The 25946-nt window shown below is 42.4% G+C and overlaps 1 protein-coding gene across 2 annotated transcripts in view; it reads left to right on the top strand.

The window, feature by feature from the left end:
* RFX7 (regulatory factor X7) overlaps positions 1–25946 on the top strand; it is a 53330-nt gene extending 27384 nt beyond the window's left edge. For both annotated transcript variants that reach the window (XM_035335378.1, XM_035335379.1), the window contains exons 3-9: positions 4601–4683; positions 5470–5592; positions 12726–12842; positions 14980–15064; positions 15738–15945; positions 18318–18613; positions 19533–25946. In XM_035335378.1, coding sequence (XP_035191269.1) covers positions 4601–4683; positions 5470–5592; positions 12726–12842; positions 14980–15064; positions 15738–15945; positions 18318–18613; positions 19533–22838 — 4218 coding nt within the window. In that variant the 3' untranslated portion in view covers positions 22839–25946. The remainder of the gene's footprint in view (positions 1–4600; positions 4684–5469; positions 5593–12725; positions 12843–14979; positions 15065–15737; positions 15946–18317; positions 18614–19532) is intronic.

The following is a 25946-nucleotide window of genomic DNA, read 5'->3' as shown; positions in this document are numbered from 1 at the left end:
TTTGCTTCTTGTTTCTCTCTTCACACAGTGGGGAGATGATTGCTTGACTACTCTGCTATTCTTAGTCTGGTTGTTAAATAATAGATGTTTGTTCTTTTGAAATATGACAGGTTTTAGAACCAGTCTGTCAGTATGTGCAAGTTACATTGCCATTGGCATAGCCTTTTTCACATAGATTAGAATATAGTTATATATAAATACTCAAAATGTGGAGAGAAATATTAAGATCAGTCCATGCTCTCTAAAATAGTAGTATGGCGAAATGCTTGCAGCAGTGCCCCTGGCCTTCAGCTCATTTTCACCAGAACCTTAGGACAGAAATAACCTGTAATTCTACCTTCATTGTAGAACTATAAAATAAGTCGAAGTTCAGTGCTGTTCTTCAGCATTCAAGAAAATGTTATTCTGCTAATGGTTGCTTAGTGTATTTTCCCTCCATCTCATTCTAAGTTGGGCCTGACTAAACGTTTTCTTAAAAAACAAACAAAAAAAGAAACACAGAACACTCCTTGGAGTTTCCATTGTAATCCATTCTGGCAACAATAAGATGGAATTTGAGTAACATTTGTGACCTGCCAGTGGATCAGCAGTTGGAGAAAAGCAGATAGAAAGATTCAATCCATCAAAGTCAGGAAACTTCAAGTGATATTATGTGAATGTGGAGACTCAAGTGGAAATCTAGCGTCTCCAAGCAGGACTGTGAGTCTCCTATTTCCTGTATTACAGATGAATTCCTTAGCTACGTTCTGTGTTGAACTGATCTTTGTCCCTTTGTGCCATGAAAAATTTTGTGCCTAGCTAGTGTCAGTATGGAACCAAATGTCAAAAACTATTTTTGATGAAAAAAGAAAGCTGCTATTATTTTAGACCTGCTTATTTGCTCAAAGAAAATGCCTGTTAGAATTAAAAAGAAATCTGCTTGTGTTCCTAAGAGGTCCTTGTTTTGTATGTTCTTAGTCAGTAAAAAGACAGAATCATTTGGACCAGGTCTGTATTGTTTGTATGCACCAATGGATTTCTGGTTTAATTTATTTGCTACATATTTTGTCCATTTCTTTGGTGAACTGCCTGTCTTTGGTGACTACCAATATAAAGAAAAATGCCCGAGACTTCTACTTCTTCATATGTTACCATAAGGCTTTCCTTGTCTGTGACTTGAGGTTTCTAGTTCTTTGTCCTGTTTTTCTGTGTAAAATCACTAAAATATTTTGAATACTTGATGTATGTTTTTGGTTAAATTGAAGCCACATTGTAAAAAATAAGTATGAACGCTCCTTGCTCCCCATCTTCACAGTATCTTCCTTCATTTGATGTGGTTCCAATTACAGGAGATAAATATAATGTGTGAAGACCCAGAATAGCAGAGTGGTGCTTTGTGATGGCTTTACACCTCGGTCATACAACCAGTTCAGTTATGCATCTTTCTAAGGCATCTTCAAGAAATACGGTTTATAAATAACCTTTGGAGAATTAAACATTCTTCAGCTGATTTGATAGAACCAGCTAATCAAGGTCCGTTAACTTCAAGCAAAAAAATGTACTTAGATCCTTTTAAGTAGTGAGAAAAGATTCCCCAGACATTTTACATTCTGTATGGATATTAATACTACTGTAGCATAAACTTTAAGTGGCTACACAAAGGGGAATTTGTCCAAGATGATGCCAGCATTGCAGTTTTCCTTTTGATGCTCTGACTCTCCTCCACTCTGTTCCACATTTAGATTTCTGCCAAACATGATACTGACCTATTTTCTTAGTGGGAAATAAGAAAATTGGTAGCATGTTTTGTGTTGTCCTTTCTTTTTATTCATTTTCATATGTATCCAACTTAAGACAAAGTGAAATTCAGGATGCGTTAACTTTTTTTTTTTAACTTGGTCAGAGAGATCTGTTGTCAGTAGGCCAGCTGAAACGTTCCTCTGCTTTCCCAAATGCTTTTCTGATTGCATTAAGAACTAGAAAGTTTTGATAGTTGGAGCAGTCACAGTAACAGAGGGACTGCTGAACTCACTGGAGCCTTACCACTGAGAGCCGGTAGATAAGGGCTACGGCTCAATAAGAAATTGTACTTAACGAGGCTGTAAACAAAGCTTTGAGAGTTTTAGAAGCATTCAGAGAAAACAGCCTAAGCAAAACATAACGTTCAGAACTTTCTGAGCAAAACATTGTTCCCTGAATCAATTAGCGGTGTCACATTCAGTGCCTTTGGTGCAACTTCTTCAGCTTTGAGATGTTTTTGTCTAAATAGATTCAGTCTCATTTAATAAGCTTAGCTTTATCTAATTATCACCCACGTAGGATTACCTCCACGAACTTCCCCTGCATCCTGGCTGCGTGTTTTCTCTCCCGTTCCATAAAGGGCCTGCCTCCCCAGGAGCTCTGCATCGCCGTCGCTGCAAGCTGGAGGAGCTGTGCAGAGGGTGCAGCCTCTGGAGAAGAGTGGCTTTTAAGTGAAAGCAGAGGGAAAATGCTACTGTCCGGCTTCCCTTGCTGAGGGCACCAGAGCCATAATCCTCAACTGCCTTAGCTCCAGGGATGCAGTTGTGCTGATGAGAGTCTTTGGTTCACTGGCAACTTCTGAAAAAGGTTCTGCTAACGTAATCCCAGCCAGATTTCTTCTCTACACACAAATCAGGTTTTGTCTGAACGAATGCTTGTCAGAGGGCACCTGCGCAGCATTGCCTCTGCGGCTTGGGCAGGGCCTTCGTGTGCAGCCCTTTCCTTTCGCTGGGAGGCAGCAGAAGTTGCTTCAGCTGCAGCGGGCACTGAGACTGCTTCAGCATTTTCTGATGAAAGTATAAAACCACCCTTTACACTGCAAAGTAGCACGTTAGGTTTGGAAACAAGGTTGTTTTCCACTTCAGTGTCAGAGTCATTAGGGCTTTTTTGTTTGTTCTGCAGAGGATCTCACCTGACCCATGCCTTTTGGTGATCTTTAAAATCCCTCCCAGCCCATTCTGTGATTCTCTTGATTCTAAGCTCTTGGAAAACAATGTCCAATAAACAAGTGTGAATTTTCTTGCAGCTGTTTCATTTCTATCTTTTCATAACTTTAATTTTCTCCAAAATGTTTCTTTGGAGAATGATCTCAGTAATGGTTTTTTAATAAAACCCTTATTGATGGTGGAAGGCCCACCACTGTAAATGCCATCGCGTGTGCGGGGGAGGAAGCACAGAGAACTTTACAAAACGCACCTGTTCAGAAATAAATACCTCTTCGGATCTTTGGTGGTCTGTGCACCATCGCCGTGTAAGCTGTTGGAGATCAACAGACAGCAGTGATCAGTGTCAGCAAATTTCGAGTTTACGGGGGGTGTTAAACAAAAACCTAATGTTGTGGCTTGCTGAAGCCAAACAAAAGCAACAAATCCAGTGTCTGTTCCCTGGCTGCTCTTGGAAATGTTTCTGTGAGCTCTCAGCTCTGTCTTGCTGCTTTGCTTATTTTATTGCAAAGCCAGCAGGGAGGAGGGGGGAGCTCACCTCTGGCTAGTTCTCTCGCTAACTTTGTGCCAGCAGAAGTGAGGTGCTTCTTGACTGGAATGGGTAGGGACCCCAGTTGGAAGTGAAGTTTAGGATTTATTTTCCCCACTCTTCCGCTTGTTGTTGAAATAAGCAGACAGGCGTCACTGGCTGTTGGTCCCATTCTCTTCCTTTTGCACCAGGTTATGTTGACAGTAAGACAGCAGTAAAGGAAAACAGAATCAACTGTAAACAAAAAGCTACATTCAGAATTAAAAAGAGATTGTGGTTTTCTTAGCCTCTGTACTGGTAGTGCACCTCACATATTGGTTCTGCAGCATCTTCCAGACAGCATCTGTGTGCTCGTCGCTGCATGGCTTTACTCTTGCTGCTGAGCAGGCTTGAATACCTTCCCTCAGCTGATGCTCCTAATATGTCGGAGTCTATGTGGGAGATCTGGGATGACCCCAAACTAGCCGATACGTAGTATTCCCTGTTTGCATACAGCAGGTAAAACTCCCTCTGGTGTCTGACGCTCAGCTGCTATCTTCTGGAGCAGGACTCGGGCATCACAGGGATTCGGTAACTGAATGCCTTATGTTCAGTATTTGGACAGTAATCCTGATTCCAAAGGAAGCAAAGGCATCATGTCTTTAAATGACACTGAAGTCTGTGACACAACTGGGGATGTGGTGGTGTGGATTACAGGATCGGGTCTGACATTCTGTGTAGTTGCAGCATAGCTCTTTTTGATGCTTTGTTCTCAGAGGTGCTTCAAATGAGCTCTGAGAATATAATGGAGGTTTTCGTGTTACATGTCCAGTTACAAAAGTGCTCTCTTACTGTCATTTCTCCAGATTTTGCTTTTATTGTGTATGAATTTTGTATCGGCATTGTGGAGCTGGCATTGTGGACCAGTGTTTTCCAGTGTGCAGTGGTGTACAAATAGAAAATCACAGTTCTAGACCCAGGGTACTGGCAGTAACATTCTTTCACATCAGTATTTTCCTGTTTGAAAGTATATTATTTTGGAATACAATGTTGGATGACAATTTTAGCTGTCAAGCTCAACTCTTACTGTTTGCTCTTTCTACCCCCACCCCCTTCTTTTGTTTTTAACCAAAACACCTTTGTTATCTAGCAAGAAGTTGAGAAGTTTACAGACCTAGAGAAACTCTACCTCTACCTTCAGCTGCCTTCGGGTCCCAACAATGGAGACAAAAGGTATGTGTGTGGTAAAGGTAAGCAGCTAGTGCTGAAAACACAACTTCCTGTGGCGCTGACTGAGCGTGCATTTACACGACGTGTTTGGTAGCAGAAGCTGTCTTCAGATATTAAGATCTTATTTTTTAGTCAAGATTGTTTTTAATATTTGAGCTTCATTGTTCAAATATCTTGTAAATATAAACCTAAAATGCAAGACTCATCAAGAATGTCTTTTGCAGCCTAAGTGTGATCGTTCCTTCACATTTTACATAGGAAGTGATAATATAGCAACATAAATGTGATGCTGGGGAAAAGAAAGAACTAATGGTATTTCTGGTAGCACTTGTTTGATAAAGGAAGATCTAGAAAAACAACCTGAAGATCACAACATCATGAAATCAGCATCTCTTCCCAGTAGGCTGACTACAGGCAGACGGATGCCTACAGGAAGCACTCTGAGCACTTGCTGAGAAAGTTGAGTATTTGCAAAGGGCAGTTGGCAGACCAAGTAGGCAGAAGCTTAGGCATGGTCAGCAAAAAAAAATCAGAGAGGAGGTAGGCACACTCTAACCCATCACTGTGTGTGGCTGTGTATCAGGCAAGAACCAGGGTACGGAGTCTCTTTGTTGAATTGTCTACAAAAAAGGGAAATAATACTTCCTTAGCCTTAAAGAGTAGCTGCACATACTGCTCTACTGGCTTTTGTTGTCTTTGGCATCTTTCTGCCTGTGCAAACGCAAAAATTAGAACTGAGGAGGAACTACGGAGTAGAATCTTCATCAGAACTGTTTCTTCTCTCACTAGTGATCAGATCTCCATGTCATCCAGCCGTGCACAGCAGATGCATGCCTTCTCTTGGATACGGAATACCTTGGAAGAGCACCCTGAGACATCCCTTCCCAAACAGGAGGTTTATGATGAATACAAGTGAGTGCTTCTGATAGTGCTTCCTACATACTGCTTTGCTGAGTTGTAAACAGTTCTGTGACACTACTCCATTGACATACATATGCAAGTGCCCGTGGAAGAACACGGCCATCTGTACTTGGGTGCTAATGTAGCTGAGGCCAACTCCATTCAGTAGCGGTGCCGCTGAAGACAGGACTGTGCTGTGGAAGTGGTGCATTGCCTATGCTGAAGTAACTGTGCAAGTATTTCTTAGCAAGTAAATATCAGTATGAATATTGTTTTAATTTTTTGGACAGAGTGGCACAGATAAAAAGTGCCACTTGCTGTCTTACAGTGCTTTTTGTTCTAATTATACGTACGTACACATGTAAATGACTGTTCACAAGGATGAAGGGCTGAATTGTTCCTCCTGGAAAGGCAGGTATTTGGCACATAAGATCTAGTCAATGGTACCTTTCTCTCCAGAATAATACATAAGTATTGGTCTTTCCTGCAGCAAACCTGATTTCTACAGAGGCACAATATGCCTGAATATGCATGAAACCAGTAACCAAGGCCACTGAGAGTCTGTTTTGTCAAGTCTCGAAGCTCTCATGTAATGAGAGCGATTAGAAGCAAGGGAGGGCGAGCTGTCTGGCAGAAGTTGGATTTGGATTCATTTACAAAATGTTCCCCACAGGAAATAAAAAAATAAAAGGCCCAGATGCCTGAAGATGAATAACAGATTCATGACCTAGTATGAGTATTTCCATAATCTGAATGATTACAATAATTTGCAGGGAGATGAGTGCCTTCACCTCACAAATGCCTACAGGATTCAGCCCTTGGTAGTTGTTGCAGCGCTGCATTATGCGAATACCTCATTTTAATTAACTCTCCCTGGTAGAGTTGTTTTGCTCTGACTGAGCTGCAGCACGATGGCATTAGCTTGCCTGGGGTCGATAAACACGCGCACACCTATTTCTGAAATCTCACCGTTGAGTTGAGCAGTGACGCAGCCTGGAAACACAGCCAATAGCACAGACGTGCCAGGGTAGCCAATCCACGAGCGGGAGCTGCTCACGCAGACACAGCAACAGCGGCAGCTGCTGTGCGGGAGAGAAATGGAAGCGTTATTCTTAAATATATTTCTTATTTAATAATTTATGGCCTGCTTCAGCAACAAATCTGCTTGGCTTCCATGCTGTGCCAAGCTGCAGATGCCCAGAAAAATCATCATCTACAGATTGTTGAGTGTGAAATTTGGATGGCTTTTGTATGTAGCTGCATCAAGTATTTGTGTATTGTATTTTTTTGCCTAACAAAATAAGGGTGGAAAGCAAATATTCAGGAAAATATCAAATGTTTGGAATCTGTTCTCTTTCGAAAGCATCTGTTCTGTTTTTAAAACATTTAGTTTCTGTGAGTGTATTTATGAGCTATTCTTGCACACCAAAGGAAGAATAGCTTTGGAGTGGGAGGTGGGGAGCAGGCGTATAAATAGATGAGTTAGTTTTGATAAGTCATTTTTCTTTACCTAGGGGCGTTAAGTCCTCTCAAGTCTCACTTCTCTCTTATTTACAAGTTATAATTTCTCTCCTCTGTGTGCAAAGATAAATGTTGCATGAGCTCATAGTGAGGAAACTTGTGCACTCTGCACATAATAAATGGAACTTACAAGTCTTCAGAAGAGTGCTGCATCATAGCAGCATTTCAATTCCTGCTGTAAATTTTGGTCAAGATATTTTTTTATAAAAATACTGCTCTTCTGCATCACCTCTGTGTTTTTCTTTTTTCTTTGAAGAGAAAAAAGAAGCTTACAGTGCACACAAATCCAGCACTGGCAAACGTTGATAGCATTTGAGAGCATTTCCAGCTCCTTCACATTTCAGTAGCCTTGCATCCCTCATCTAAGTTAACACAATGATGCTTCTTTTTGGTTTCCTACTCGTTTTAATTGTAAATTCACATCTCTAGCTAGGTAAAAGTGAATGAGTATATCGCTTATTTTACCCCCTTCAAAAGGGAGATAAATGCACCATAATACGAGCCAGTAGCACTTGGGACGATTGAGAGCTTGCAGCTGAATTTCAGAAAGGAGGTAAATGAGAGCTATTTCACCTCTCTTGTTGGCACTGCAATACCACTTGCACTGACAGAATATGCTGTGCTGTAAGAAGCTGTGTTTCAGCGCACATGGTGCTTCTACCAGCTTCCTTTGGAAGTTATAGGGAAATACAGCCTGGAAGATATTATTAGGACTCATGGTGATCTGCCTCATTTCTTATCTAGCCTGAAGAGAATAGTTGCTGCTTCCCATCAAATAAATTCTTTCGGTGTTTTCTCGTCAAGTCAGTTTTACTTAGGTATCTTTGCTTTATTAGTAAACACCCTTCTGGAGGCTGCCAGGTGTAGAGTAAGCTGAGTTTAGAGAATTAAGATTTGAAGTCTGGCAGTACTTACACACAAAAAAAGTCCTTGCTTGTCCACAGAATGATTTTTTTGAGCCTTCAGTAAGCACTTGGGTCCTCTTGCTGCTACTGCAATGATGCAAGAAAAGAAAGTCATGTTGTTCATATTTATGCTTGCTGCCCTGAAGATTCACTTAATACACTTAATATAGACTAGGAGGTCTTTGAGTGAGCTTGTATCTCTTATCTGGTCTGTAAATCATTAGTCCTTGATTTACTGGCTGCTGGGCCACTTGATACCACCTGATGTGGTTGTGTGTGTACTAAGTGTTAAAGATGTTAACTGGCAAGTGAAAGAAGAATATTCAGAAGCTGGAACAGAAGAGGGCAGTAGGTACAGGACTACCATGGACATTAAACAAATTGAAGATGCTAATCTTGTTTGATAGCTCTTAACCAGTGTTTTACGTGAAAACTCCAACAGGAACTGCATGAGACCTATTGTGTTGTCAAGTCTCCTATTGTGAGTGAGTAACTATGTCTTTCTTTTAAAAGCTGATCAAACTCCCATCGAAAACAACCATTTCCTAGCTTTGTTACTAGTCCTAAGAATCTGATACGGAATTCTGTTTCTTTGATGGTTTTCAGACATCTCTATTCCATCCTATGTGATTTCTAGGGCTTCTTTGCCAGCATTGTTCATTAGCTTAAGGAGAGCCTACCTCTTCCGAAGGTTTTGTTCTAACCCCTATTTTAGAAAGCAGTTATTTTGGTGGATTGGATAAGCCAAGATCTTTGTTTCGTTTCATGCAATAGGTTCTTTCCTGCTATTCATAGTGGTTCTTTCTGCACCCATCTTGTGTTGAATTCAGCTTTCTCGAACAGGGTATGTAGAATACCTACGATGTGCTGTGTGAGATTTTGCCTGTACGTACAGTGACAGAAAAATTCTCCTCAAGTAATGCTGCTGTCTTACTCTAAGATCGTATCCACCTTGTTATCAGCTGCTATGGATATATCATAATTAACAACAGCATGACTAACATATCCATTTTATCTTCTGCTGCATTCAGTTGATGAGTGCCTACTTCTCCGCAGCAGCACTTGCTAATTCTTGTGCATTATTTTGCATTTCGAGCTATTTAATTCCATCTTTTTTTCTATTCTTGTCTTTTCACTTTTTCCGCGTAACACCCCAGTCATTTTGTTTCAATGATGCCTCCAGAATCAGATGATTTTGCCACATTTTTTTTCTGACAGAAACAATTTAATACAATATTAAGTAAGCAAGACAGTTTTTGAGGACCTGTGCGTAGCTTTCCTCTGACCCTTCTGTCTCAACGTAATCTGTTATCTCCATTTGATCCAGTTCTTTGCCCAGGGAGCTAATTAAGCTGGGCTGCATAGCCTGACCATCCTCGTTGACTTTTAGTTGGTTAATCTTTTTTGTGGTCTAATTCAAGCGCGCTCCCATTGCATTTTCTGTCTTGAGTACGTGTAATTTGAAAATGGACTTCCCTTGCCAAATTTACTGTGTCGGAGCGCTCTGTGCAGACGAACGTAAGCAATCATGCATCCACTGTCACTCCTGTCTCTTTGTAGACCTTCCCTCCCCCATCTGATTCCCACCCACCCTTCAAATAAGCAAAACAGCTCCTGGGCTCAGCGATGTGCCAAGAGTGCAAGTAGCAGAGAGAAGAGCTTCAGGGAAGAGACTCCTGGTATGTCTTGTCAAGTCGATGAGAGATCGCAGATGGACATGTAGGATTCTCGGCCAAGCCAGGAGGAGGAGGGGCCGTATGGAAGGTTCTGCCTGAAAACTGAAATTACAGGGTGATGATAAGAGCTCAGAAGTCACAAGCTCACAGGAGCTGCCAATATGGATTCGGGGGGACCAAATAACTGGATGCTTGGTGCTGCTAGCAAGTAATTGTCTTGAAACAGATGTGCTTGACTCGAGGAACTGATTTTTTTTTCTTTTTCTTTTTCTTTTTTTTTTTTTTCTGGAGAGGGAATAATTTTATCTTTGAAGTTGATTGATTGATAGGTTCCTAATTGTGTTGTTTTGCTATTTTAGTTTTTTTGTTTTGTTTTGCTGGCATTGTTGAGTTTCAGTCAAAAATACTGCTGACTGCAGCAGAGAAATTCGGAGAGCCCCCCTTTACATGGTAGTTGAGACTTCAAGCCCTGTAATCAGCATTAGAAAGTGACAAAGACCCACCTTTTAGGATTTTTCAGAGGGAAGTTAAAATCCAGTGGAGTCTGGTAAGACTCGAGATAAAAAAGCGCAGAGACGTGTCTAGAACGGCATTATGCATGAAGCAGTGTCTGATTCCTAAGAGCGTGCAGCAAGGCTGGAGAAGCATTCCTTTGTATTAACTACAAAGGGACAAATCCAGAATCCAGAGACTGCAACTGACATGCATTGAAATGAATTTTGTTGGTATATAAATCAGGTAAAAATTTTCCTGATGTCTGATACAGAAACATAAACTAGTTGGAGGGAACCTCTGGAGGTTACCTGGTCCAACCCCTCACTCAGCAGGGCCAGCTTTTGACATTTCATGATGTTGCCTTATCCAGGCAATCTAGGAATGAGGAAAATCGAGCGTTAGAATGGGAGCCTGAAGAGGGTGTGAAATCTTTCTGCCCGTGTTTAGGACCTGACTGGGCAAAGCCGAGCAGCCTGGTTTTGACCTCAAAGCTGAGCCTCTTGTGGGCTGGTGTTTAGACTGAAGTTTAAAGGGTGCTACCAAGCGCCCTTCCCACTCAGATTAATCTGTGGTGCTGTGCCTCCAACGGTGGGGCTTCCACAGTGTCCAGCAGCTCCTGTTCCTGTGGTCTGTCCACTTGCATTGGGAATGTGTTGGGGGGCGTCGTTGTGTCCCATCCCCTCAATTCCTTTTAAATAAAGAAAAAAAAGTGAGAGTTCTCACGAGAATGGGCTGAAAGTTTTGGTAAGACTGGCTCCTCTGCACTACATTGCATTTCCTCCTTCATTTTGGAAGGAGAAACAAAGGTCTTTCATTTCTGTCCCACGGATAGCAGCAGTCTATACAAGTTTGCAGACAGAGCTGGGGAAAGTGAGGGCACACAAGCTCTGTAGGAGAATGTTAGAACCAAACAGAAAAACCTTGCTGTTTATCATCAAAATCACAACACTTGTGGCAGTGCTTTGCAAATGGACGATACCTACATACAGCCAGGGTAAAAGCAGCAAGTACCTGCTCTGTAATAACTAAAATATTTACAGAGAAAATAAATGCAGGGGAAATATCTCAAAAATATCTCTCTGTGTAGCTACAGTTTTTACCGAAGGCCGTTTGACTGGACTACCTGGATGCAGATGCCATTGCTGATTGTTACTGGTTTTACCATGTGATGCTGGGAATTAAACTTCTGTTTCAGGAGTGATGCTTTTTGTCTTCTTCCTTGATGACCAGAGATTTGTTTGCCTGCATGTACCCAAGTTAGAGCAGTGAGCAGTGTAGTGTGCGAAGTGATTGTCCTGATGCTCTCCTGCTATGATGCCCACACAGAGTTGTGTGCAGTCACCTCTTCTGTTCAGAGACAGCTTGGTTCTGCGTATTGCTGGTAGGGCTTCTCACAGGAAAGGAGGCTCTCGCTGAGGTGCTGACTCTGTGACCATAGGAAGTCTGAAAGAGAATGCTTTAACAGTACGCTTTTGGGCCTGAGCATGTCAACGTCTGTGAAACACTACAGCGCTCTTGAACAACAGGCAGTATGTCGTAGTGGTGGTATCTTTGTGCAGCCTTAAGCACTGGTGACATAGCTAAGCATTCCAGAGCAGCGTACGTTTTTCTCCCTTGCTTTCACATGGTTGTGGTTTTTCAGAATGTTCACATTTTGCAGTGTAATCAACGGTTCTCGCTGTGCCTCAAGGAGATACTTTTCTAAATATCTCAGGTGTTGAAACCTCTGAATTGATGTTGAAACAAAATTCCTTCTGCTGTTTTTGAGAACTGAAGACAGGTAACGGTACCCATTTTACTAGAAAAGTAAATTTAGCAAAACGAATACCTTCTGTTGCTTTTCTTTCCTGTGTCATCAACTTGTTCACTCAGTTGTGCGAAGATTAGCAGATCTACATTTGTAGAGGCAGTAGAGATCTGTGAATTTAGGGCTGGTAATTCACGTAAGGATACCTATAATTAAGCAGATCTTACAGTTCAATGTGGGCAAACAGTTGCTAGGAGGACTGGGTCCTCAATACATGTTTGTGTTACACCTGTAAAGGTGAAGCTGGTTCCATGGGAAGCTATGCCTCATGAAAATCAGTTCGCTAAGTTGTCTCAAACTGCAGCTGTATAGGCAGACAAATCTCTGACCTGCTGCTTTTCAAATATTCCAATGGGACTTCAGGCCTTCCCACACTCAGGCCATGCCTCTGGCCAGAGAATGCCACTGCTAAGTCCTACAGTGAATTGAAACAAAAGCTTCAAACTAAGTTGTGGAGTAAATCTTAACTGTGCTCTAGTTAATGCCACTCCTTGTTAAATCTCCACATGACTTGTCCTTGAACTCAGGAGAGAACAAGGCAAAACGGATGGTATTAATAGCTCTGTGTATACATTTTTTATGTATTCAGTTCGTTGTGGATAGCTTCAGTAATGTTCTATGTGGTTCTAAATATGGATGGGTTTAAGTGGTTTCTTTTTGAAAACCTTTGGAGTCTAGCATGCAGGCTGGCCTTCTGTATTAACTTTGATTCCATTCACATTTTATTTCTCTTTGTTGCAGGAGCTATTGTGACAATCTTGGCTACCACCCATTAAGTGCTGCTGACTTTGGAAAGATCATGAAAAATGTCTTTCCGAATATGAAGGCCCGTCGTCTAGGCACAAGAGGCAAATCAAAATATCCTTTGCTAGAACACTTCTCAGTAACTTCTGCAATTGCCTGGAGAACATCTGCTGTTCCAGCTTAACTGCCAGCTAAATTTAGAAGTAACGTTAAATAAAATATGCAGACACTTTCCCAAAATTCTTTAAAAATTATTAAATGCTATAGTGTTAAGTTGCAAGATACCACTTAAGAAACAAGAGAGTAAATTTAGGTTCCACCATCTTTCTGAGAAGCTTAGTTGTCACAACAGTGAGGAACCAAAAAAGCCTTATCACATAGTGTGAGGAGGAGTATTGAAGTAGAGGAACTTGTCTCACGTACATACAATAATATTTTATTAGCAGTACAAGTTCAGAATTATCAAAGCATTTCTTGCTTCATTATATACTTGTGCACACCAGTAGTTTAAAAGTTAGTTGTAAAGCCAAAGATCCTTCTTAAGAGGTGCTACAAATCTCTCGTGAAACTGCAGCTCCTCAATCCACTGTTCAGGATTGTTTGAAAGAGGAAAGGGGATTACTGGGAAGCAGTCAGAAAGCTGATTAGAGACTTGGAAGTCACTTATTGGTGGCTTGTCCTGCAGGGGTGAGGGGAACAGACTGCTTCCTTCCTTGCACGGTGCATACTTCCTGAGACAGAAAGGACAACTCAGAGCAAGTGCTCCTAGGATGAGAATCGATGTCTCTCTCCATTGACTGTGGTCTCATTCCCTGTGCCCACAACTGGAACCCAATTCTCTTTCCCTTCTTGCCTGTGGTAGAGAAATTCACTCTCCCAGAGGGTATGCAAAGATACTGTCCTGTTCAGCCGTAGCTTACAGCAAAGCCTGAAGTACACAGAAAATGGATGTTGTCGTAGTGTAGGCAAAGATACTGTTACGGGCATAAGTATGCACAGTTAAATGTTGAGACAGATTAGTTTATCAGCTAACTGCAGCCACTATGAACAAGTCAGGGCGAGTGCTGTGGAAGAGAGTCAGCTTCTATCACTGCTGGTTCTGCTGTTTCAGTTTAGGGACAAGAAGCCCTGCTAGGAAAGAAATGCGGGAATCAAATCGAAAGGCTACAAGGATGTAAATTTTTCTCAGGCTTTTCTGAGATGAAGCTATGGTTTGTATTTACTGCATAGATAGCTGCTTCTGTCTAGTCTTTAGCAAGCTGAGGTATTCCATTAAAAACCAAAAACTGTTACTGATTTTCAAAGTAAGCAGTTTCATCTGCAAGAATCTAGGCTTTTCCAAGTTGAGAATTGCACCTTCCCTTGAGAATCTTTGGAAACTGTCATGAAGCAACCTGCTGCCTGCTGTGTCCCACAGGGCCAACTCTTACTCCATCAGTGCGTTGCTCTGGTGCTGTTGATAGGTTGAGCTACTGCAGAAAGCAAGGGTTTTAAAAGGCCAAAAGACCTCAAGGAGGTTGTATGTTCTAATTTAAAAAAATCAAAAGAACTAGCTGTAATGATACGGACTCACTGTAACACTGTCTTTTGCCAAGGTTTTACTCTAAGCATGGTTACAAAGAGAATTAATGCTAGCAGGCAGCCCAGGATTATTTGTCTTCTTATGAGGGGACCAAAAAGCCCACATAATTGTAAATGAAGAAATTACGTCCGTTAAATTTTTATTAAGTGCAATGTTGGATTATCTAGTAGCGGAGTCCAAAACATAATAGCAGCATTCTGGATGGAGCTAGACAGATTTTAAGGAAGAAATTATATGATGTGATTATAGCTTGACAGGATTCTCTTTCAGTTCTGTTTCCTAAGTTTCTAATTCAGAACGATTAAAATATGACTTTATTTCACACTTGCCTCAAAACCTAACCATCTGACATTTAATTTACTGTAATTACGTTCCATCCATGTTAGTGTAAGAAAATGTAAACTCCGTGGTCTAGGGAAGAGAAATACACATTTAGAGAAAATGAAATGAGTGATTCTGACAAGGATTTGCCCATCATAGGGAAGAGACACTGAACGTGAACTTTGAGGCTTTTGATTCTGGGCTGCTGTGAGGTTATGTTTAATGACATTGAATTTGAGAGCTGTTGCTGAGCTCGAGTATAAAGCTTATGAGAGGTATGGGAGGAATTACTGCCCTTCCTCCCTATGTGCCACCTAACGAGCAGAGATGACCTTAATTCTTGATCACATATTGCTACAGTGGACTGAGGAAGAAGGCTTTTGTTCATATGCCAACACTGCCCAACCTTGACTTTCATAAAACTGGAGATGGGGTATGTTATATACTTAAACATATTTGTGCAAATTACCATTTACTATGTTGCTTTTACTATCGTAAGCTTTTCTTACTACCTTAAGTTTTCCAAGCAAATTGAAGAGCTGTGTAGTTTTTAAGAATTTCTTTATGATGCTCAGCTTCTAAATCATTGTTTGGTTTTTCTATGAAAATCTAGAAAGAATAGTAGTGCTATTATAAAAAAAAAAAGTACATCGAAGGGGAAGCAGAATTCCACAGTACTGCTACCTACAAGGTGTGTATATATATATTTAACTCTGATGCTGTTTTGGCTTTACTATATATTGATAATAATTCAGCATTAGAGGAGAATCCCCAGTGAAAGAAGCAGGCCCTGGGTAACAACAGCTGCTGAGGTGACAAGACTCTGGTTGCAAGGAGGATCAACTGTAGGTGGTCTGAATGTTGGGATTCTTCCTTTGATTTTCTTCCAGAAACACCAATTCCATATGGTACCTTTGGAAACAAGCAGTAACATGTAACTTTTAGTAGCATTGATGTTGTGGTCTCATTCTCTCAATTTCATGAAAGACTGTGAAAATCGGTATTCAGCTTCCTGTGTGCTTTTGATCATCATTTGCTCTGTATTCTTGTTTTCACTCCTCAGTGATTAATAATGACAGTAACCATTCCTTCTTCGTTTGTTGTAGTTGGATGGGACAGAGCCGTCTGGGCAGCTACAAAGTGCCGACGAGGAAGTTGTCTCTGCGGCCTGCCGGCTTGTTTGTGAATGGGCCCAGAAAGTGCTAAGCCAGCCTTTTGATACAGTCTTGGAATTGGCTCGTTTCCTTGTAAAAAGCCACTACATCGGCACCAAGTCAATGGCAGCTTTAACAGTAATGGCAGGGGCACCAGCAGGTAATGAGTTAACTTCATTCTGAATTGATGAAACGGGGCATATTTCTTCTGAGAGTAATGCATTTTAGGTCAGAGGGATTTCTTTTCATCTTAATCTGGGGTGACTGGGAGGAGTGAGGTGTCTGGACAGCTCTGGACCTTTAGGGATTGATGGGGTTTGTGTCCCGTGCTTTGAGTAGGAACGTATCCCACTTCAGGCCTTGGTGTTTTAGTCCTCTCCAACAGATGTTAGCTGAACCAGACTGATTTCAGTAGGAGTTCGTGCAGGGTGGGAAGCAGTCAGGATGTGGGTCTTCCAGTCCATCTTGGCCATTCAGGTCAAAAACTGCTGCACTGAAGGCAGGGATGTGTGCGTGGTGCTGTCAATAGCAGACTGATGATTCCTGGGAGCCAGCCTGCAGTAATTGCACGTGGCACTTGGATGGGCACCTGTCTCCCCAGACTCTTTCCAAGGTCTTCTCCAATTCCTCTGAGGACCCTGGTCTTATAAAGCACTCAAAGGCAGGGTTAACTTTAAGCATGTGAGTAATTGTACTGAGCTGTACTGTGCTAGATCAGGATTTGGGTGCCTTGACAGTGGGGTTTGTAGGCACGCTGCTGGAGTAACTGTGTTTGTTTGGTAACTTGTCCTAATTTGGAAACAATTGTCTGTCTTAATCTTCTCTCCCGAGCAGATTTTCTTACAGGCATTTCTGGTATGTCAGATGCAAATTTTCCTGAGATGTTTGATCTGTGTCAGGTACTAGAAGCGTGTCAGCTGTTGTTTTTTGGATTATACTAGAAATAATGGTTTGAGGGGCACTGAGAGGGACAGGAGAGCCCTCTCCAGAGGCACTTTGTGTAACTGGGATTCAGCACTTGATGTCAGATCTTTGTTAAGGATCAAGGTACAGAGGAGAGTTACTTTGTATTTCTCTACATCACGGAGGAATGGATTTCAAATTCACACATTTCAAATGGAAACTGGTGGTCAAGGCTGAAGACGGGTGATCCCCTTCTGGATCCCCTTACTTCCCTGAGGAGAAGGTGGTATTGCAAGGAAAAAGGCAGTTATTTCCAATGCATGCCTGTGGAGCTTGGATACTCATTTCAGGAGAGGTTCTATGGTCTGGGATGGTAAATAAGGTAGTCATTCCCATTCCTCTTTATCATGAGGAACTATAGTGTCTCTGTACTAACTGGTAGGGAAAAAAAGAAAGCTTTTACCCTTGAAGGTAAAATTGTGGTGTTATTTTCCTGATAAATGTTACTTGCTTTCGGTATTCAGACCACATAGGTCACTTACTTTCCAGTCATTGCAATATACTTGGGCGTTTCACTGCTCTGTGAAGAAGGAATTGAGCGCTTAAAGTGGAGACACGTTGTAGAGTTCAGGCTCTTGTGGTCCGCGCAGGCTGCTGCTCAGAGGGTGGGCTACCAGAAGATGGTTTTTGAGCTTGTACTGGGTATCTAAACCCAAATTACTGCCCTCAGATGGTGATGAGTGATTTATAATTGAGTTATTTTAAAGTAACAGAGAAACCTATGGAAATATAAATGAAACTGTTAAAGCATATTTAGAAGGGCAATTCAAGAGAATTGGGCGGTCCTTGAGCGAGCGTGCTTATCCTCTTGACTGTGAATGAATGAAAGATGATAGATGTGACGTGATTTTGGAACAGGAATTGGTACGAGCTGCACAGACAAGACCAATTCCATAGTGTTCTCGTTGGAAGCACCACTGCTTGCTTGTGATTAGCAAAGGCATTGTTTCCAGAAAAAAAAAATACATAATTCTAATTTCCATAATTTTTTCACCTTTTGCTTCTTTTGTTTTTCCTTTCCTCCCTTGTCACTGCTCTTCTTGCCCTTCTGTCACTGTTGTCCGTGATCACATGCTGGTTGCAATCCATCCTGACATTATATGTAGGTAGTGTCTGTCCAGAGCTGCGCCTCTGACACAGACCCACAGCTTTCTGGAAAGATTTTTCATTTTTAAAACTGCTTTCAGTATAGATAAAATAACAAAAACATGGTAGATGATGGATTTTAAAGATTACTCTGAAACATATCCACTGCCCTCTACTGTCAGTTAAATTAATTGCGTTGCTTTTAGATGCAATTCAAAATACCTAGCTTTGGGGTTACTAGAAAGAAGATGCCAATACTTAAAATCTATCAGCTAATGGCCAGCTTGCCTAACAGACAGGAGTTTTGCCACAGATGTGGAAAGAAACTGAAACACTGAATAGATGCGAGTATGAAATGCACAAATGGATGAGGTGTTCCCTGAACAGTTGTGGAGATGCTTGCTATGGATCTGTTGGATACAGAAGTGGCACTACAACAGACAGTGCATGTGTTGGTATAATTCATTCTTCTTTTGTGTTCAGGAATAAAAGGGATCCCCCAGCCCTCAGCTTTTATACCTACTGCTGAAAGCAATTCCTTTCAACCACAAGTGAAAACTCTGTCATCTCCTGTTGATGCCAAGCAGCAGCTGCAGCGAAAGATCCAGAAGAAGCAGCAAGAACAGAAACTGCAGTCTCCTTTGCCAGGAGAGTCTCCAGCAAAGAAAACGGAAGGCGCTGCAAGCAATGGTGTGACGAGTCTATCTAATGGAAGCCCTGCAATTCTGTCTCCTCAGCCCATTGGTATCGTTGTGGCGGCTGTCCCCAGTCCGATACCGGTAATGTTCTCCAGCAATTCTAGAGAAACCCCCTTGTGAAAGTAGTTAAGTAGAAGTGTCAGTGGGACGGAAAAATGTTTTTTGTTCAGACTTGGGTCCCTCGATGCTTTTCTGTCCCAGCGACTGTTACACCACCAGTGGTGTAACGATGTGACTGAGTTTGGGTTAGACAGGGAGGCAGCAGTACTCTGACCGTACCACATAGGCCTTGTTCATCTTTGAAATCTTTGTCAGTGGGATTTCAGCTAGCAATATTGGTTATATGTGGGAATAATGACCCCTGAGATGAAGCTTAACCAGATGGGAAAGCCAGCACAGGTCGTGTGGCTCACTGAGCCCTTCATTCAGAATCCAAATTGACTTGCATTGGCCCAGCATACTTAGGTGACACCAGCAATTTTGTTTTTGCATGAAATTGATGATGTGGAGCTTCCTTGTCTTTCAGACATAAAAAGTGGGGTTGGGAGGGAGGTTATTTGTTTCTAGGATATTAGCTGTGCTGTTTATTTCAATAGATGAGGCAGTTTCTCTGCCTGATGCTCGGCTTGCATTTGATTTGCTTTTGAAATCTTGAAAATGAGCGGCTTTGAATGCATCCTGTCCTCTTTATCTTTTGTATTTGTCTTCTGTTCTATTTGGTGAAGGATTGTATGAGAATAATCCTTTCTTAAGCCTAATGTGTAGACCAGTGCCTTGTTCCTTAAAAATTGAGGCCATGTGTCTGTCTACCAATCCTAGGCAGACAAATACCAATTGCCTGGTATACAGTTGAAGAGCTCGCTTTGTTTTGAAGTCACTAGCTTTGCTGTATTGAGCTGCATTGTCCTTCACCTTCGAAATGCGTGGGGATGAAGTAGTCTGTGGGCTTTGAGGACTTTCTTCCTTCATTACCACTCCATGTCTCTTCCTCTGTGAACAGGTGCCCAGGACCAGGCAGTTGGTGACATCTCCAAGTCCAATGGGATCGTCTGATAGCAAGGTCCTGCCGCTCAATGTTCAGGTGGTCACTCAGCACATGCAATCAGTCAAGCAGTCACCAAAGACTCCCCAGAATGTTCCCGCCAGCCCAGTTGGTGACCGCTCTGCCCGACATCGCTACCCGCAGATCTTACCGAAGCCAGCAAATACCAGTGCTCTCACCATCCGCTCTCCCACTACGGTGCTTTTTACCAGTAGCCCAATCAAGACTGTTGTGCCAGCTCCACATGTGAATTCCTTAAACGTGGTAAAAATGACAGCAATATCTCTTGCCCCAAGCAGCAGTAGTGTGCCTGTCAAACAGACACCTGCAGTTAATAGCAGTGCAGGAGCAGTGGAAGAGGGGAGAGCTGCTCCACAGATGAAAAATGGATCTCTTGTTTCACTTCAGTCCCCAGGATCCAAACCTAGCACTGTTGTAGCTGCATCTTCAGTTGAGATCAAAATGGAACCAGAAGCACTGCTGGATGAGAACCCAGTGCAGGGCCAAGAGAGCTCTGATGTATCTAAATCCATAAAGGCAGCCCCTGGCCTGCCTCCTGCTCAACAAATAAATTTTGAGGTCACAACCTTGAAGGTTTCAGCTGATGGTGTTGTGGAGGCAAAAACAGTTAAGGGCTGCGATCAGGGAGCTGAAGAAGCAGGGACCAAATATAAAACACAGTCTAATGAGATCACACCGGTTTCTTCAGCAGGCAATAATCAAAGCACTCTAAAGCTCTCAGTTGCCAGTCACTTGTCCAGCACCAGCATTGGTTCACCTCCTACTGGTGAGTCTACAATTAAAGACAAAATATGCACTAAAAGTCCAAGAAAGCGACAACCTGCTACACTTCAAGATTCCCAGGTACCACCTGTAAAGAAACCACTGGTGGGGCAGCTTTCGGCTGGTAACGCTGTGGAGGGTCAAAAAGCAAACAGCGTTAAGAAGGCTCTGAAGGTTGTATCGTTAGCCAGCGGTGACAATACTGCAACGCTTGCTCAAGTTCCCAGCAAGGTACCTGTAAATGTCCCTGTACCTTCCACAGCTCCAGCAGTCGTAGCGACAGACTGTTCCTTGAGCACCAATTTAAATACCAGTGATTCTACTTTAGGACAGCAGCTTGCATCAGCATCATCTCCAGATATAAAAGTGAAATTGGAAGGAAACATGTTTATCATAGAAAATGATTCAAAATCTGATGGCAGCTTTAACCCAAATGCGTGGCACCATATCAGCAAAACCCCTGACTTTGCATCTGTGAATTGCGAGCAGCAGCAAGATATCAGTGTTATGACTATCGCAGGACATTCTGGCTCTGGTGACTTACAGGAGTCTGCGTGGGAGCCAGTGCACTGTGAGGGTATACAGCAGGATGTATACAACCAGCAGCTACAGAGCCAGATCCAGGACTCCTCCTTGGGTCAAATACAAGCACAGTCTTCAAATCAGTTACCTCTGCAGTCTGAGCTGAAAGATTTTGAACATACGGTCCCTCAGTCAAATGAGAACTTCTTTTCATTTGATGATGACCTTACGCAGGACAGCATTGTGGAGGAGCTGGTGCTCATGGAGGAGCAGATGTCAATGAATAATCCTCATCCTTACGGTGGTTGTCTAGGAATGGCGCTTCAGAGTCAGACAGCAGCTCAAGGAGCTCCTGTGTCATCTCATCCCAGCAGCACGCATTTTTACCATTCAATACATAACAACAGCACTCCGATTCACACTCCGACTCCCACCCCCACGCCGACTCCCACCCCCACCCCGACTCCCACCCCCACCTCTGAAATGATCTCTGGATCTCAGAACGTGTCACGAGAGAGCCCTTGCTCCAGGCTGGCTCAGACAACTCCCGTAGACAGCGCCCTGGGAAGCAGCCGGCATACGCCCATTGGCACGCCGCACTCAAACTGCAGCAGCAGCGTCCCTCCGAGCCCTGTGGAATGCCGAAACCCATTTGCGTTCACTCCCATCAGCTCCAGTATGGCTTACCACGATGCCAGCATTGTTTCCAGTAGCCCCGTGAAGCCGATGCAGCGGCCTATGGCTACCCACCCCGACAAAACCAAGCTGGAGTGGATGAATAACGGGTACAGCGGTGTCACCAACTCATCGGTTGCAAACCACGGCATCCTTACGAGCTACCAGGAGCTAGTGGAAGATCGCTTCAGGAAACCTCACGCGTTCGCAGTTCCTGGCCAGTCATACCAGTCTCAGCCACGCCACCACGATACTCACTTCGGTCGCGTGACTCCCGTTTCACCCGTGCAGCACCAGGCAGCCCCTGTGAGTAACACTACCAAGCAAGAGGGCTTTGCTGTTCCCGCTCCTCTGGACAACAAAGGAGCCAGTTCCACTCTCAATAACAGTCTGAGATGCCGGAGCGTGAGCCCTGCTGTCCATCGCCAGCGTAATCTCAGTGGAAGCACCGTTTACCCTGTTTCAAATATACCGCGCTCCAACGTGACGCCTTTTGGGAGCCCGGTGACCCCGGAAGTTCACAATGTATTTACCAATATCCAGGCTGACACCAGTGCCAATAACATAGCGCAAAGAAGCCAGTCAGTCCCGTTGACCGTAATGATGCAGACAGCCTTCCCGTCTCTTCAGAAACAAACAAATACTAAAAAAATAACCAATGTGTTGTTAAGCAAACTTGATTCTGATAGCGATGATGCAGTGAGAGGTTTGGGAATGAACAACATGCCCTCAAACTACACGGCCAGGATGAATCTCACTCAGATTCTAGAGACATCCACTGCTTTTCCTAGTGCCAACCCGCAAAATATGATTAATTCCAGCACTTCAGTTTATGAATTCCAAACGCCAAATTACCTCACAAAAAACAGCAGCACCGATCAGATCAGTTTCTCTTCTGGAGATAACCAAGCACAATCAGACATCGGAGAGCAGCAATTAGATTTTAGCAGCACTGTAAAAGACCTTTTGGGGGAGGACAGTCTGCCAACAAACCAGCAGCTGGTGAATCAGGTGGCATCAGATCTGAACGTGACATCTGTCTTTTCCAGCGACATCAGGTTGTCTTCCGAACTCTCAGGCAGCATTAACGATCTGAACACTTTAGACACAAATCTACTGTTCGATCCAGGTCGTCAGCAGGGACAAGATGATGATGCTACACTGGAGGAATTAAAAAATGACCCCTTGTTTCAACAAATCTGCAATGAATCCATTAACTCAATGACTTCAGGTTTTGAGTGGATGGAGAGCAAGGATCATCCTGCTGTTGAAATGTTGGGTTAATCTTGTTTTATAGTATGTATGTAGCACACTGTATCTAAAAGACAGACGTATTGTATTTGTCTTAATGGAAGTGCCTCCTGCAGCAGAAACACTTGCTATGTTTTGTGGCATTTAAAAAAGAAGTTTGCTGTACCAGTTGCTCCTAGCTGAGCAATGAAAAGGCAGTCTTACCAATTTTAAACAAATCTCTGAAGGTGATGGGCTGACAAAGAGCCAGTATTAAAATTGGAATTTTATAGTGTTTCCCATTCAACATTTATTACTGTAGTAAATAAAGAGGTGGTTAATAGCCAGCCAGCAGTGACAGCTATGGTTGAGGCTTTGGGTGGGCGTTGTCGAGCTTGTTAGCAGGCTTTCCATACTTCGTATTGCTTGTTACTTCTAGCAGATGATTCTTCCTGACCTCTGTTGTTGAGGTCTGAAAGGCAGGGTGCCTGCAGGTATGTAGGTGATGGGGAGTGGCTGCAGGCGAACCAGGTGATATGCAGGTCCCTGACCACTGTGTAGCTATCTTGAGTGCTGCTCAAGAGGCGTGGAAAATCTCTGTAGCACTGGTGCCGTTTACATCTCTAGTAAGAGGCAGAGACAGGAAAACTAACGGGAATGATCAAGGGAAAAGAAAGATGCACTAAACTTTTTTATTTAAGAGATACAGATCTATGTAGTTATTTTATCCATTAGTGTTCCTGACGTTATACTTGGTATTTTAGTTTTCATTTCAGTGTTTTTATATTAGGTAAAATTAATGGGAAAAGATTTTGAGCACTGAGATTTAATCTAGGAGTAACACCCTATTTTAAAATGATAGGTACTATTTGATTATTTATCAGAGCTGAAGAAGTAATGTGATGTTTTTTCCCTCTTTTTAAAAACAAAAGAGCCGTTGGAGCTCATTAAAATACTATTTTTAAAGATTCAATTTTAAGTTTGCTCTTTTTTAACATAGTGGAGGGTGTAGGAAGATGTTATTTTCTCTATGTCTCGGTAGGTTGAGAGTTTCTGTCTTTCTGTTTTAAACAAAATACGATTAAAATACTAGAAAATGTGGTTGATCTAAAAATATTTCATATAGAGCCATAATACTGCCAGGCACTTTACAGATACACAGTCAGATGTGATCTTTCTTTGGGTAAAAGTTTTAAAAGTGCTTACTTCTTTTAGAAGGCTGAATTCCATTTTCATTGAATGACTTGGGAGGACAGATGAATCTAATTTTTGCTAACAGTCCTTAGCTAGAAAAGGGGATTTAGACCTACCTTACTAGTTCACTTAACGAAACAAAGAAGACCATCAGCATGGCATGGTTTTCTCTAATGATGAAAAGAGAGTTTCTTAACTAGCCCGTGCGCCTGTTGTTAGAAAGAGGACTTGCAGAGGCAAGCTTTTACAAAAGAATTGTACTAAGGATGCTACAGTACCATCCCTTAAGCTTAGTATAACATTGATTGATTATCTTGTGAACCTGTATGTACAAAACTGGAAGCAGAACAGAAAACATTTTCCTCTCTTGCATTCCTTCTTTGAATGAGCAGTCATGAACTTATGAATGGGAAGGCACAATAAGCCCTCCTAGATTTATAGAGGAAGAGATGCTCTCATTTTTAGGTGACATTTTTTTTCCCCTCCTTCTTCAGATTCTGCCGATGTCTTGATCTCAGTACTGGATTTTTATTTTTTGTCTGTGCTTGATTCAAATTGTGATGTTGCATTGGCACTCCAGGTACGGGCGTACCATGGCTGCTTTTGCTCTTGCTCTGATTGACACCCAGTCTGTGGCCTCTTCTTCAGGGACAAACAGCTGCGATAAGCTGTAGCACCTTACAAGCAGCCTCATCTCACTGTGCTTGCATCAGAAGTTTTGACGCTTCATTAGCAACAGACTTGGAGAGTTGAGATCCTTCCTTAAAACGTGGACGTGCGATGGTGCGGTTTACTTTAAGACCAAGTGACCCTTTTCATTTTTTTTTAAGGAAGTGGGGAGGACTCTAAAAACCGCAGTGTAGCGTTGTGTTCGGGATCTGTCAGTAAGGCATTTTTCCTTTAGACAGAAGTTGCTGCTGAAGGCAGGGATTGAATTGTCTGTGGCCTTTAGCCAGAAAGGTGCTGACCATCCTCTTGTTGACTTCACTGGATCTGAGACACGTTCAGCACCTCTTTCCTGACCCTGTGCAAAGTGCTGTGAGTATGGAAGTCCCACCTGCCAGGGGAGAGTGGTGGGCCGGCCGTCTGTGCTGCAGCCGCCTGCGTCTGCATGCTGCGCTGGCCTCACCTCCGTGGCGCTGGCACTGAGACTGACGTGGGCTTGGTGTAAACAAGTTCTTGCCTAACTTCTGGTTCTTCAGAACATTGCTCAGTAAAGCAAGAGTAGATTTAAAAGGCTGATGCACTCTAAATTATGCAGCCGTCACCAAAGGTTTTTAAAAGTACCTTTTAAATTATTTTTAAATACAAACATTATATCGAACGTAACACGTGACTTAATTAGCAGGCATATTCTATAATCAGTGGTTTTAAAGCAAATGTATGTTAAATTTAAGAAACGTTCAATTCAGTGAGGATTCCTTCAAGTGAAACCTGAGGCATAGGCACAGCTCTGTACATAGGTGTGTTAATTTATAGGTGTTGGTATGTTGGTGTTACGACTAATATCCTGTTAGGTCCCTATACCTAGTGCTAGTTAGTTCTTTACATTGAGACAGAGCACTACTGCACACCAAAGTATGCAATACCCAAAGGAGAATTCTGTGATTTTTAACAAACGGAAGCCTGTGTCAGATACTCCAAAACTAAGAATTTGAGACAGTTCTGACCCCTTGTTTACATAATTGGCTTCCTGCTAACATTAGAAATAAACTATTTTGATAGCAATTTTTGCTAAAGTCTACGAACTAGTGAGTTTGTACCCTGTGTACTGTATTGCAGCAAACACTTTAAATTTGGTTGGTTAGGCCAGCAAACTTTCTGGGTTCATATATTGCACTAAAATTCTGTTGAACCTGTGGCAGGCACATTCCTTAGGATAAATGCAACAAATACAGCCCACAGATTAAAAAAAATTAATAACAAAAAACACACAAAAAAATAAAAAATAATATTAAAAAAAAACTT

Source organism: Oxyura jamaicensis, chromosome 10 (genome assembly GCF_011077185.1).
Source record: "Oxyura jamaicensis isolate SHBP4307 breed ruddy duck chromosome 10, BPBGC_Ojam_1.0, whole genome shotgun sequence".
Classification (NCBI taxonomy): domain Eukaryota; kingdom Metazoa; phylum Chordata; class Aves; order Anseriformes; family Anatidae; genus Oxyura; species Oxyura jamaicensis.
The sequence above is the reverse complement of the archived record's forward strand: the minus strand, read 5'-3'. Positions and strand labels throughout refer to the sequence as shown.